This window comes from Lithohypha guttulata (genome assembly GCF_036872675.1).
Source record: "Lithohypha guttulata strain CCFEE 5908 chromosome Unknown scaffold_4, whole genome shotgun sequence".
NCBI classification, from domain to species: Eukaryota; Fungi; Ascomycota; class Eurotiomycetes; order Chaetothyriales; family Trichomeriaceae; genus Lithohypha; species Lithohypha guttulata.
Window position 1 is genome coordinate 764,601 of NW_027042753.1, and position 13,616 is coordinate 778,216.

The following is a 13,616-nucleotide window of genomic DNA, read 5'->3' on the forward strand; positions in this document are numbered from 1 at the left end:
GTGTCACTGTGGGAAGCAGTCTTATAGTAAGACAACTCATAGATATGTCTTTCTACCACTAGAGGCAACCTTTGAATGTTCAAGGTATCGAAAATGGTCTCTGTGGTATTGATTGCATTCTACGGGTGTAGCATCCTTCATCGCCATAGTGAATGCAACCTTCGAAGGTAAAGCCAGGCCAAAATTTACAATCAGATACAACAATCAGGACGGGCGCTCAGCGCTGGGTGGCTCCCCACCACGCAATTCCAAGGATGCCACCAGCTGCAATGCCAATGGCAGCAGGAACATTGAACCATTTGTTGCCGGCATAAGTCAATACAGCAATCACAACAAACCAAGGTTCATCAGCAAGACTTCGGCCACTAACTCTTCCTCCCTGAATTGCAGAATCGCTAGACGTAGAAGCGTTAGTCAGATAGCCAACCTCCCAAAGCCTGTAGACAGCCGTGAAGACTAGTCCAACTGCTGTTGCATTAATACCTCTGAGCAAAGAGATGAAGAGAGCTCGATCTCGCAACTTGCGCCAAACTCCCTGTATGGCATAGGCAAACGCCATACCAGGAAGGAAGATGCCAAGATAGCCGAGAAATGCTCCGAATACTGTCGCGCCGACTGTGCCATATTGTTGTGCTGACACCAGAGCTAGACCACCTAAATAGACCGCGAAGTTGAAGTTTGGACCTGGAAAAGCCTGGATGATAGCCAGTCCGATCAGGAAATCACGAGGTGAAACCCATCCTGGTGTGACCACATACTCTCGGAGTAGTGGAATGACTACAGGGCCACCACCGAAAATGATGGTCCCAGCCAAGTACATGTTCGCAAAGATCTGAATAGGCCGGTTGTTGAGATCACCGGGAACTTCAGATCGTGCGACCATAATGCCGATGAAAGAGAGCACAAAAAGGACGAAGACGATTACACCTGAGCGAATGGAAACTCCGTAAATGGGTGCCTCTGGTCTACTGGGCTGAGATTGCATGGACTCTGGAGGTACTCGTGAGGCTGCTGCTTCTGCTGCGCTGGCACTGGACTGGGTTGCACCTTGATCAGGCTGTCTACGTTGGACGACAGCACTATCGTTCTTAGCGTGAATTGCCTTCGCAGGTTCTTGAAGCTCAATCGATGCGGCATTTTCAGGAAGTCGCGAGTTTGACCCAGATGAAACAGTTCTTCCTGCTTCGTGTTCTGCTATTGCTGCATCATCTGCTGCCCGTCTCTTCTTTGCTGACCATCGCTGTTGGTAAAGTCTTACCTGTCTTCCAAGCCACATATCCCAGGTTACGGTCACCGCACCCCCGATGACTATAATGACAGGGTAGTACCACAACGCGCTGTAACATAATCCTGCACATGCTCCGAAAATGACCAGTATCCGTGAAAGTGGATCTTTGATACACTTCTCTGCAAGTCCAACTGCCGCAACAGCAACAATACCGACGGTGGAGGCATTAAGACCAGACAGGAAAGCATAGGCTGTGTCAGGAAGTGTTTCCGAGATGTTGTTTACGCCAAGCGACAGAGCAAACATGCCCAATGCCCCTGGCAGAGACCAGATCAAAAAGGCAAAAATTGCTGTAATCCATCCAGCATGAATGAGGACTATACCAAAGAGAAATTTTGTGCTTGCCGGACCTGGTAGAGCCTGAGAAAGGGCAAAAAGTTCCTGGTACTGAACGAGAAGTGTTGTTAGCAAGCTCTTTTACCATTGATATTGACGCCTGGATTCCAGTCATGTCGCTAGTCGCTTACCGTCTGTTCGCTGATCCATGGTGTTCTACCGTTTCTTTCTTCGACGAACTTTTTGTGAAAGATCTGAAAATGCGCTGGAGGTCCTCCAAACGCTGTGAAGCCAAGATACCAGATATCACGAAAAACTTCGATTACACGGTCGGTGAGCTTTCCCGTTGGGGTATGTGTACGTTGACCTTCGCGAATTACGTCCCACACTTGACTGAGAGGCATGGTAGGCTGGACTTCTCAAAGCAACAGTGTGTGATAAGATGGGAAGCGCAAGAACATTATGCTTAGAAGAAGAAGTTATGGCTGTACTCGGCGTGTTGGCCAAGAACACATGGTGAAGGCATTGGTTGGAGGAAGCTGATAGCCAGCGGAGTCATGATCAAATGGTGCTTGGCGTCCGTGGTTCCGCGTTCTTGTAGTCCCGATGCTCCTTCCCTCCATCAATTACTTTCACATACTTTGGCTCGCCGACTATTGGTCTGACTGATATCTCGGCCGCGAGCGGGACCGTCGAGAATGAACCATGGGGGTGGAGTGTCACTCGAGTCGAGTCGCGCTAAGCCGCCACTCTCCTGCGATCAATGTCGAAAGTTGAAAGTGAAGTGTGTTCGACCTGAAGAAGGTGTGCCATGTGCGAAGTGAGTTTGCCGAAGACGTCTCCAGCAAACCGCCTCGTAGTGTGCTTGAAGTTTTGGGATGTATCCTGTGCACAGCACTACCGTGGTCCGTCCCACGGACATGAACTAATATATCACTTAGGTGTGCAAAGGCGCGAGTCACATGTGTCATGTCTCATACCAACTGTGCGAGGCCACTCGCGCACCGCAAAAGAACGTGAGCGAACCATGAAGAAACATCGTCGCTGAGCCAATATTGATCGAGTCTACTTAGACGCGTCGCCGACCTCGACGACAAACTGCACAATATACTCAACTTGCTGTCTCATACTGATACAGATTCACATACCACAGAGTTTGATTTCAACTACATACCAAGCGGCCAAATTCGAGCACAGTCTTTTCCCAGTCGATGTGCGAGCCACTCGTGTCACTCGTCTGTCACGTCCGAGGTGATTTCAAGACAGCTGCCCAATCTTACCTTCCATGGCTTGTCAGCTAAAGTGTTGCAACACCTCTTGGACACGTATCGCCATCGTCAAATACACTTTCCTTTCGTTGTCGTTCCCTACCAGTGGACCCTCGCCTATATGCTTGAGGAGAGACCTTTCCTTCTTCTAGCCGTCGTCACCTCTGCTTGTTCAGAGCACCCTTGTCTACAAGCTGCCCTTACCAAGGAATTCAAAGTCGTCCTCGCTACACGGATAATTGTGAACGGCGAAAAGAGTCTCGATCTGCTTCAAGGCCTACTGATTCATCTTGCATGGTACTCTTGCATTCGTCGTAGTGTTCCGCGGCTCACAGATCGCCAGGTTTCATTTTCACTCTACGCCACGCTCCCAACAAGCATACCAATATATACAGCTTGCTATCGCCATGGTAACAGACCTCAGCCTGGATACAGATCCTATCAGTTTGATGGGGAATCGCCACGAAATTTTCCTCCAGTATCCTCTACTCCGCGATGATCCTACAAAGACGGTCGAAGTTGCTAGTCTGGAAGCGCAGCGTGCGTACCTGGGCTGTTGCCTTCTTTCTGCTATGTATGAGTCCCTCACCTGTACGATTAGCTTTTGGCTTACACGAGGGGCAGCATATCATACTTTTTAGGCAAGCCTAATAAGCTGCCTTTCATTAGACACACTCTTGAATGTGCCCAGTATCTTCGCCAGAGGAAACAATATGTGTCAGATGAACTCACCTGGCATACCATTACACTGCAACAGCTAGCGGAGGAAGTGAATGAAATGTACAAATTCGAGAAGATTTTGGGTGACCTCCAAACTTTGCTCGCCCATGTAAACGACTTCCAGGGTCGACTTGACCGATGGAAAAAGGATATACCCTCCAACGTCAACAACACAGGTATGATCTTTTGCTACTATTCGATATGCAATACTGACCGATTAGGTCTGCTTGAATTGCGATATCACGCCGTCAGAGTTATGGTATATGAAGTCGGCCTCGTCCATCGTTTCGGAAGAAAGAGGACCTCACCCACCACAACACAATTCCAGGGTCCTTCCGCCGAAGCTGATTCATTGATGCCTACTTTCCAGGGCTGTCTCAATGCTGCTAAAGATTATCTCGACTGTTTTTTGGCCACCCCTAATTCGCCTCAGCGACATCTCCCATTCGAAGAGTGGACTCGACTTACGCTGGCACTTTTTGTGACATATAGATTCTCGGTCGGCATTCCAGAGGTCCCTCAGTGGAACCCAGAAATGGCTCGAACAACATGCGACCTGGAAAATTACTTGACACGTCTACTCGGTTGTCTCGAATCACCAACCAGACCTACCACCAATGGCATTGTTACCATGTTCCACATCTTCCCCGGTATCCTTGAGAGCGTCAAAGTGGCTTACAGCCTAGTATGTGAGCATCCTCTCATGTTCCAACAGGGTATAAAAGCACATGATTTAGGTCCTGATGCAGCCATCACATCAGAAATATCGACACAATCCCATGCTCGGTGTCCTGGTTTTCAACACTTGGCGCGACCAGCGAACGATTATGTGGCAGAAGACGACCGTGTTTTTGCGAAGGAAGTCGCAGCCGACATCCGGGCTATTCAAGAGCGATCACTCCAGTGAACAATCTAGATGTACCTTGCGGTCATTGAGTATGGTCACTGACTTCTGGAAGCAACAGATGGTGACGATATAGGCGAGGTGATTGATTCGCCCCTCAACGAACCTACGGTGCTATTGACACAGTTGCCACTACTCAGATAAAGATGTGGGTAGAGATTTGCTTGCCGCTCGCATCATACCGCTTTGGCAACACGTTTTGCACGCCCTCAACGTCTCGCGGCTCATAATCAAGCACAGCCGCACCTGCTCGAAGCACATCCAGTCCATAAGTCTCCTTCAACCAATATGCCATCATGTCCATCCCAGCCATAGCACCTGAGCCAGTCCAGATGTTACCATCGACAACCCACTTAGTATCCTTTGTCCACTTCACATTCGGATACTCCTTTTTGACCCAATTGAACTCTTGATTGTTGACCGTGGCGTTCCTCCCATCCAAAATACCTGTCGAAGCGACCATGGCTGCACCAGTGCAAGTAGTGAAGACAAGCTTCCCACTCTTGACATGTTGTCGTATGAACTCGGCGAACTTCGACGAAAGCTGGAAAGAGCCCGGGTCTGCGCCAACAACCAGCAAAATATCCAGAGGCGGACATTCTTCGATCGTAACGGTGGGCTTGACAATGATGGAGCTGGACATGAGCTCGACTGGCTCGAGTGATTCTCCGATGTGGTGGAAGTCGAACTCAGGTGCATTGGCGAGGACTTTCTCGTCAATGGGGGTGTAGGTGTTCACGGCGTTCTGGATGAACTTGCTTGCCCCATTGAGTAAGTCCAAAGGACCCACGACATCGATAGCTTGGTATTGAAAGACCAAGGCGCCTACTTGAAGGCGTGCCATTTTTGACGGAGATTGAATGACTAGTCGGTCTATAACACTGTTCTTTGTGTGGTTGTTTTACGTGTTCACAGGTCAGTTGGACAGAGAGGAAGTCAAGCTACATATATATAGCCCTTTGGAGCCGACATATCGTCTCACTACAGCTATGGGAACAACCCTGTTCGGTGTCTGCGAAAAGTGGAAGTAGCCTTTTCCTTCACCACGGCACGCATGCACTTGATTCCCTCCATCCACTCATGATCTATGCATGAACCGCTCTATGACAAGTGGCATGGAGACCTCCACGGCTAGATACTCATATACTTCTCCCAGACTCTCTTCGTCCGCTCTGACAAATGGTTGCTGGTGGTGTGCTAGCAAAGTGCGAGGTGGAGCGCGGAGCGGAGCTACAAAGTTCATCCGTCTCCGTGGTCAGGTGGACCTTTCGACCCCGGACCATTTTACTCGAGTCTAAAGTTGGGCTGCACTAAGCGCTGATGATGAATGAGAGAGGACGGTAAGCTCTCAAGGTAAAGAATCACGACCAACTTCAGGACTGTACCAACATGTAAGAGCCTGAGCTCAACTTTCAGTGTCATTTCCTCGCAGTAAACAATAGACCGAACTTTGCATAGGAAGAATAAAACAACTGAACAATAACCTGATATGAACACACGCATGAATTGTTTTACATTCGAGTTTTGCACTATCAAGAATCCCACATAATCTCTCCCAATTGTAACAGCAAATCACCCATTTGTTTCCTCGCCTTGAGGCTCTCTTCTCTATCCTCACCTCTTAAGCTTGCACTAAAGCATAATTCGATCAATGTCCTCAACTCATCATAGCTATACGCTACGTCGTTCTTCGGTTTATGTTCCCTCACATAAGCCATGATTTGTTCTGGTCCTTGGAGGAATAGCTCGTAATACTGAGAGCTGGATGTGAGAAGTGCGTCGTCTGCGTCGGCGTCGGGAGCGTCGCCATTGACGGATTCGTGTACACCCAGACCAACAGCACCGATCTCACCTTCGGTTCCTGTGGAGGACTTGGTGGATACTCCCAGGCCACGTAAGACTTGTTGCACTACCATGCCGTCGACGCGCATTCGTTCTGCACCGTACTTGTTCATGACGCCGATGAAGTCTGCGCCTACCACGAGGTAGCGATCGACGAGACGACCAAGACCTGCAAGAATGAAGCGGCGCTCGCGGTGGCCGAGATAACAGGATATGCTAGCCTCAAAGTCTATGAGATCGTTGTTGAGTTCTAGAATAAGAGGAGAAGCGGACGATGGCGGATCAGGGAGGACGAAATGATATAGACCGCTGTCGAGTGGAGGCGGTGTAGAGTCACGTGTCCCTGGCTGTGGTGTTCCAGACGAAGGACTGCTGACATCCGAGATCAACTGGGTGTTCGTGCTCGCTGGTCGAAGGCTGCGAGCAAGTTGATGAACGATACCACAGCGAATGTCGAGGTGTAGTGTGAGTAGGGCTTTGATCGCTAGGCTCTTGTAGGACGTGAGTGTCTCGTCAAATGGTACGACTGTTTCTGATGTAAGTGGCATATATACAGGCAATGTACCTGAGGACGGCGCTGTCGTTGAGCTGCCGGTATTTACCTTAGTGATTAAGGTCCATCTGCGTTGATTATGCTGGGCTGTCAAAGATGTGTTGCGTGCATGCGCCTTCCCTTTACCTGCCTCAGTATGACGAATGCGTGACAGAGAGGCTGAAAGCCACTGCATGCTGTTGTAGACCAGGGAGAGTTGATGTACTGACTTTCGATCTGAAATAATGTCGTAGGATTGGACGGGTTTTGCTTTTGAGGCTGCAAGAAGAAGTTGGACTTCCTTCTTCATGAGATCTGATTTAGCAGCCTTTTCCATGTCCTTGTTGTTCCACAGTGAGAGCGTAGTCTCTCTGATATCGCCCTCCTCAGCATATTCTGCTGCTGCTTTGAGGATTGTGGTATGAGCACCACCAGCTTGATTGCCCTGAGAGACACGACTCACAATGTTCTTGTAGAAGCCGAAGCATCTATCATAATATTTGAAAAGTTGCGTGATGATCAACTGTGTGAACATCTGATCTTGTGGTATCTCGCTGAGCATGGCCGAAAAGGCATGCACCAGTGCCATAAAGCCGACTGTCCCCTTGAAGATGGGATGTGGCGAATGTTTGCTCCACGATGGATCTTCCATGAATGCCTCAAAGTCGAGCATGTTCGCTGTACACAGATCAGTGACCGCCTCTTCGAGCTGAGGGTGAAAGACGTTGATCAAGAAGTCGTCCAAGAAAGAGGTTAAAGTACTCATTGGAATGTTTGAAGTTTGTGGAACGATATCTTTGAGATGCTGTAAGAAGGTTAAGGAAGGTGACAGGAGGATGGTCATATTGAAGACGCTCGGCTCGATTAGTAGCTTATGCCCAGTTGCTGTACTGTCGTTGTTTCCTCTATCTGCTAGAAGGCCGTTCACGTTGCTGTTCTTAGACTTTGTGACCAAACCGGGCACAGAAGACTTGAGAATTTCATCCAGTTCGTCTTCCTCGGTTTTGATGTCGGAAGCTCTCTGGTCCATTTCTGACAATTTGAACATCCGCTTGTTTCTGTCTCGTGGCTGTTTCGAGAAGACGTCTCCAGCCGCCATAGTGTGCTTGGTACCAGACGCGCCGAACTCACCGTCCGTGGCTAGATAGTCATGCAGCAGAGAGCGGATTTCCGCCTGATACAGCTTCCACAACTCTTTGAAGCTTGCACCGTATTGTTCTGGCTTGGCCAGTTGCTCGCGGCTGACGATTCCTAGCACAACTTCATGGAGAACTCTATGACCTTCTGCAATAGCCTCAAACTTCGCGTACAAGGTCCACAAGAAATCTGCAAGCACTTTGGAGTCAGTTTGACTCGGTCGCAAAATGACAGGGCTTGTTCTTGGTCTGCCGTCAATCGTCCTTAGATGGGCTGGATATTTCGCGTCAATCTCGATATTTGTTCTTTCCACGACTTTGTACAACTCCACCGGTAGTCTTTGCTCTATCCGGGTCACTAGTTCTTCCAGATATCCACGGCGATTGAGGGCTTCGACAATCATCTGTATGTAATAAAATGTGTCTGACTCTGGGTTCTTGCTAGCATCCTCGGTCATAGGGGTTTTTGTGTCAAGAGCAGAGAGGAAATGGTAGACTGGACGGTCCCAAGCATTTCCACCAAAGGAGTCTCTGGGGTTGACTTCGACATTGCCGACTTTTCGTCCTTTCCAACGTTCTGAGCAGTAAGGACTTTTCAAATAGAGATGGTCGTGTAATTCCTCAATCAGCATATCAACCAAACTGCTTTCTTGACTGGCGAAATAACCCTTTAAATCACTCATCGCACCGATATCATCAAGACCACTCTTCCTACTGCTAATTAGAGCATCACCTAAGATGTCAACTGCACCAATCCATCTCTTCTCATTGATCTTCTCCTCGAGTCTTGCAGGCAATTCTCGAAGCTGTTCCATCTGATTGATTGTCGACAGCAAGTCGTCCAATTGACCGCTTTGCTCGGCAAGGTCTCTCAACTCTGGTCTGGTAGTCAACATGCCACCCTTGACGGTTGCGAGACCAGTCTTCAGATAGCGTACTCTGTTTTGGGATTCTTTTATGCTGGCCTGTATTTTGTGATATGTACCAACTGCGCTGTTGAAGTCGGCATAGTGCTCATTCACTACACCTTTCAAACTTTTCTGTAGATCAACATGTGTATCGGCAAAATCTTGTTCCTGGTTCCCAAGACCGAGAGAGGAGGGGTCGGCCAATTGCAACGCAACCTTGACGGGTACACACTCATCGCCTTCCATCATGTTCCAATGTGTCTGGATATGTCTGAGAATCTCGTCCATGCTCTTATTAGATCCACGTGTCGAGTATTGCCTAGTCGCATTGTGAGTGGTATTATTAGGACGTCCGGTTGACTGAAGGGTTGAAGTGGAGGGCTTTGTGGGCATGAATGGTCTTTCTCGTTCCGTGTGCGGAGGTGGCATGTCTCTTGTATCTGAGACTGCTCTCTCATCTGGACCACGAGCACTAGAAGGTGGTCTAGCTCTGTCGTAGATATCTACAGGTGGTGACCTTGGTCTTGAATCCATCGTTGACGGTTGCCTGCCATAGTCTGGCCCTTGTTGTACAGTACCGAGTCCCCCATAACCACCACCACCTCCTCGCGTCGGAGGAGGACCTGCCTGGGCATAGCCTACGCCTGGCGAGCGAGGTCTTTGCGATGGAGTTTCGTATATGTTGTTCGAACCATGGGCTGCAGGCGACTGATCGCGTTCTGAGTCGCGTCGAGGAGGTGGTGCTCGACCATATGGATTGGTATTTGAGGACGGCGCATTACCAGGACCTGGCCTGCTGCGATCTCCCCTTGAGCCATAGCCATTTAGGGCTGATGATGAATTGTTGTTCTGCGCAGCGTAGGGGTTCGTCCCTCCGTATGGATTAGTGCCGTAGGGGTTTGAAGAGGACTCATTCGAGGGAGTGCCATAGCCGTTGACGGCATACGGGTTGTTACTGCTCATGCCGCTGATTATACCAACGTCTAGCGGACGGCATCGCGACTGGTCGTCGGCCTCATAAGATTGCTAGAATTGTGCGAGCTAATGACGGGCAGTACTCTTTCTAAGGTCTCGAAACACGTGAAGGAGTTTCTTCTGACTTACTGCCACCACTACTTCACATTGCTTACCTCCGCGCGGTAATGCTATGGTTTGAGGCTAGGTGTTGGCACAGGAGCATGTTGCCGCTAAAAGTTCGATCATCACCGCGTGACTCAGGCATATATTTCGAGCTCCAGGACGACATACAACAGAATACGAGACGCGCCAGTGGAGCACATGTATGGCACCAATGTGCATGCACTCACACTATCACAGTCACTGTTCGAGTCTAACATACGACAATATAGCAAGAATGGCGAAGTATCGCGATTGAGACTCGACGCAGCTTATGGTTCGACCGCCACATTTCATCCCGAACGTTAACGCAACTGCCAGCCTCTTGCTGTTTCTCCTCAAGCCATATTCTTCCTGACCCGGAGGTTGTTTGAATGTGTACCTCACTGGTGATTGAGCACTCGTACCAAGTACTTCGATGTGCCAACGCGCTCGCTACATCGAGCTTCCCTTATTCACGGCATATTGTATGGCGAAGCTGGACGAAGGATAAGGTGTACCTTCCTGGTCGAAAACCGCTACCTTCCATTTTCCTCTAAAATACCTGCAATATGGCTTGACTCTAACACAGAACAGAAATAGAGAAAGTGTTGACTGATTCACAGAATTTAATGCAAAGATATGCTTAGATTATATACGAGCCGATGTCCTTCTTGTTGTTTATTTTACATCCTCAGAGTTCCTCTTCTAAGCAACTAAATACGCAGTTCACAAGCACCATGAATACGACCTCAACGATTACATTCCTCGGTCTGCCCCAGGAGATCCTAGACATGATCCTCGCCGAGCATTTCTCAAGCATTGTGGTCACCGTCAGAGATTGGCCCAAGGTCAAATATGATAGGGGCTCCAAGTCACGCTCCAAATGGCTCGGCATCGTTCTCACCAACAAATCTCTCTACGAGCCGTCCATGTCTAGCTTTTTTCAGAACGCTGGCTTTCACCATAAACACCCCCTGTGCGGAAGCATTGATCGCATAAATGCCAGGCGCGATGCCATGAGCAAGATTCAGTACATTGTCGGTTGCACTCGGGTGGCTGCGGAACTATTTAGACGGGAATTTCTATGGCCAGCCGTCTATGCCGACCTCAAGCACTTTGTTTTGAAACAAGAGATCAAATCAAAGCTTCACGACAACTTCTGCAATTGCTGTAAGTGGACACTCATTGTGTCGTATCCATTAACGACTAACGGTGCAAAAGCTCGCCGACAACTCAGAGCATTATCATGGGCCAGGAGAAATGTGCTCGAACAAAAACTGAGCTTCGAGAGCTTTCTCACAGTTTCTTTCTTAAGGGGTCTTGATAGCCCATGCAAACTGAGGGTGAGAGACTCTCGACTGCGCGCAAGACGCCGCTAACGTTTCATGTAGGCGAAGCTGAAGCTAATCATCGAGAGGGACGGTACTCTACGCTTGTATGAAGTGTTCAACATGGAGCGGACAGCCTTTCAAGATGTCAAGGGCGTGATCGAAGAATGCTTCGAGGCCGATCTGAATGAGCCTGAGAACCACAATTTCGGACCGAACGAAACATACCATGCAAAGGATCTGACGTGGGAGAGATAAACCTGTACATATATGCACCACGAGAAGAGCATCTGAATTGAGAACTCATCCACGACAAGGGCATTGAATCACAGTAATAGTTATGACAAAGAAACTCGGGGAACATATATACTGTAGGCTTGACGACAACCAATCTATCATTGTAAACTGGTCTCCTCTCAATGACAGTTGATTCTCTGTTCCCTAAATCCAGAGCCCATTTTGCTCTTGATTTCAGGAGCCCCAAATTCCCATACACGTTTGTGAAACTCCAGATAAACTTCGAATATACTTTTTTGTTTCCTTCCCAGATCCATGATCCCGTCGTCATATTCTCCCACGCCGCCGTTTACTTGCTTGCTAAAATACTCGAAGACGTCTAATCTCAAGATAAACACATTGAAAGTCTACACAAATGACAAAGAACATTTCGTGCAAATACAACAGCTTTGTTTCAACACCTGCCGTATACCTTGCAATAACATGTCTCAGCATCAGGACAATGTACCGCCTCCTGTCCGAAAATGACGTGCCAGAGATACTCCATCGTCCTTCCGCTTTGCGCATCGTCCTTGCTGGTTTCAATCACCCACTGTCGGATCTTGACGTAATCCTCCAATGGTCTCTTGTAGATCATCCGACTGCTCACTGCAAACTGGGCACAACACGGCGTCCATATCACAGGGTGCATGAACTGCAGCTTTTCCTTATCTTCAGCCCTTGAGAACACTTCCTGCGCGGCGGGGCGATATTTATGCTGGTTAAATGCTGGTGTGCTTGTATTTCCCATGACTTCGAGCCACACATCACCTGTGATATGGGGGTTGCTGCGTTGAGGGTTCTTGCAGCCTGGGTTGACGTTACAGCGGAGGTTAACGTAGCCCATCTCTTCGACATAGGAGGTCTGAAGGTGACGCATTGCGTAGACGTTGTCGTGGAGAGGGGTATCGACGTGCCAGGCCTGGAAGAAGCCGTTGCGGTGGGAATGGAGGAAGGCGATCACTGAGGGGAGGGTAGTATTGTAGTGATCGATTATGTAGGTGAGATAGGCCATTGCTTCGTGGCCTTTATTGACTGGTGTGACGAGTCCACGGGCTTGGGTCGAGTTGGCGGATGGGTTGACTGTGTATATGGCGTGTTGCCAGCTAGCAAAGGGTTAGCATAATTCTTTTGTTCCCAGATCGTGGCGCGTACTCTTTTAACTCGTCCGTCACCCAGGAGACATCGTCCTCCTCGAGTGCCGGCACAACGAGGATTTTGTCCGCTATTTCTCCTCCCACAGGTCCTGAATGAGGTGGTTTATAGTCCTGAAACCAGGGTATCGAGGCTTGGACATAGCCTACTGGGTCATAGGTCTCACATTTGTCTTCGAGGACAAGAAGAATAATGACCAGTCCAATGAAAAGGAGAGCGCCAGCGAGTGCTTTGAATCTAAGGCCGCATTTCATCTTTCAGCCTCCTTGCGAAGAGGTAGACTTGTGAAAATTCGGCGGTTGAGAAGGTAGAAGATACATGCGTTCTCGTCAAATTCCAACGAAAGTCTGGTGGGAAGTAGTCATGAAAGAGTGTGTTGAAGAGAACCAGAAAGGTTCGTGGGACAAGTCTATCAAGAAGCCATACAAACGAGGAGAACCGAGGATACCTCCGTAAGCCAAGTAACGAACTCACAAAAGGTGGTCAATCAATAATGTACAAAAGAAGCGAGAACGTTGGAACGAAGATCAGAGATTCATCGAGGCTGTTCAAAACACTTGCAAGCAGTTTGAGGCGTCGGCTGCGATGGCGCAGTATGCGTCTGAGCACTTGCCCATTCAGGCCAAGACGCTCCTGCAAACCAAGCGACCAAGATCCTGGAGGCCACAAACTAACCACTTGAAGCACAAGCGTAGTCGCATAAGCTCCGTCTATGGATGCTTTCTTGCGACTTTGCTTGCAGGCAGAGATCTTGGGCCAATTGGCGTTTTGGAGTTGGAGAAGCTTAAATTTGGGACATGCACCGCCATGCTGGTACTCCGTAAGGTTGACGGCAAAGGGGTAACGGCTTCTGGTGCGAAAGCATAAGGTTTCATCTTGGAAATA

At 48.9% G+C, this 13,616-nt stretch overlaps 6 protein-coding genes across 6 annotated transcripts; 2 read left to right on the forward strand and 4 right to left on the reverse strand.

Moving 5' to 3' along the window:
* Positions 1–217: 217 nt before the first annotated feature.
* LTR64_005427 (uncharacterized protein) lies at positions 218–1,968 on the reverse strand (the record flags this gene model as incomplete). Its single annotated transcript, XM_064899766.1, has 2 exons — positions 218–1,675; positions 1,756–1,968. 2 exons carry the CDS (start codon positions 1,966–1,968, stop codon positions 218–220), a joined length of 1,671 nt encoding a protein of 556 aa, XP_064753078.1.
* Positions 1,969–3,239: 1,271 nt separating this feature from the next.
* Positions 3,240–4,459, forward strand: LTR64_005428 (uncharacterized protein; the record flags this gene model as incomplete). Its single annotated transcript, XM_064899767.1, has 3 exons — positions 3,240–3,372; positions 3,474–3,728; positions 3,774–4,459. 3 exons carry the CDS (start codon positions 3,240–3,242, stop codon positions 4,457–4,459), a joined length of 1,074 nt encoding a protein of 357 aa, XP_064753079.1.
* Positions 4,460–4,592: 133 nt separating this feature from the next.
* Positions 4,593–5,300, reverse strand: LTR64_005429 (uncharacterized protein; the record flags this gene model as incomplete). Its single annotated transcript, XM_064899768.1, has 1 exon — positions 4,593–5,300. One exon carries the CDS (start codon positions 5,298–5,300, stop codon positions 4,593–4,595), a length of 708 nt encoding a protein of 235 aa, XP_064753080.1.
* A 688-nt stretch (positions 5,301–5,988) lies between these two features.
* Positions 5,989–9,837, reverse strand: SEC8 (exocyst subunit; the record flags this gene model as incomplete). The annotated part of the gene is made up of 1 exon (XM_064899769.1): positions 5,989–9,837. One exon carries the CDS (start codon positions 9,835–9,837, stop codon positions 5,989–5,991), a length of 3,849 nt encoding a protein of 1,282 aa, XP_064753081.1.
* An 872-nt stretch (positions 9,838–10,709) lies between these two features.
* On the forward strand, positions 10,710–11,558 carry LTR64_005431 (uncharacterized protein; the record flags this gene model as incomplete). The annotated part of the gene is made up of 3 exons (XM_064899770.1): positions 10,710–11,142; positions 11,194–11,315; positions 11,364–11,558. 3 exons carry the CDS (start codon positions 10,710–10,712, stop codon positions 11,556–11,558), a joined length of 750 nt encoding a protein of 249 aa, XP_064753082.1.
* A 158-nt stretch (positions 11,559–11,716) lies between these two features.
* LTR64_005432 (uncharacterized protein) lies at positions 11,717–12,985 on the reverse strand (the record flags this gene model as incomplete). The annotated part of the gene is made up of 3 exons (XM_064899771.1): positions 11,717–11,944; positions 12,046–12,682; positions 12,732–12,985. The coding sequence occupies 3 exons, from the start codon at positions 12,983–12,985 to the stop codon at positions 11,717–11,719; spliced, it is 1,119 nt and encodes a 372-aa protein (XP_064753083.1).
* Between the last annotated feature and the right edge of the window lie 631 nt (positions 12,986–13,616).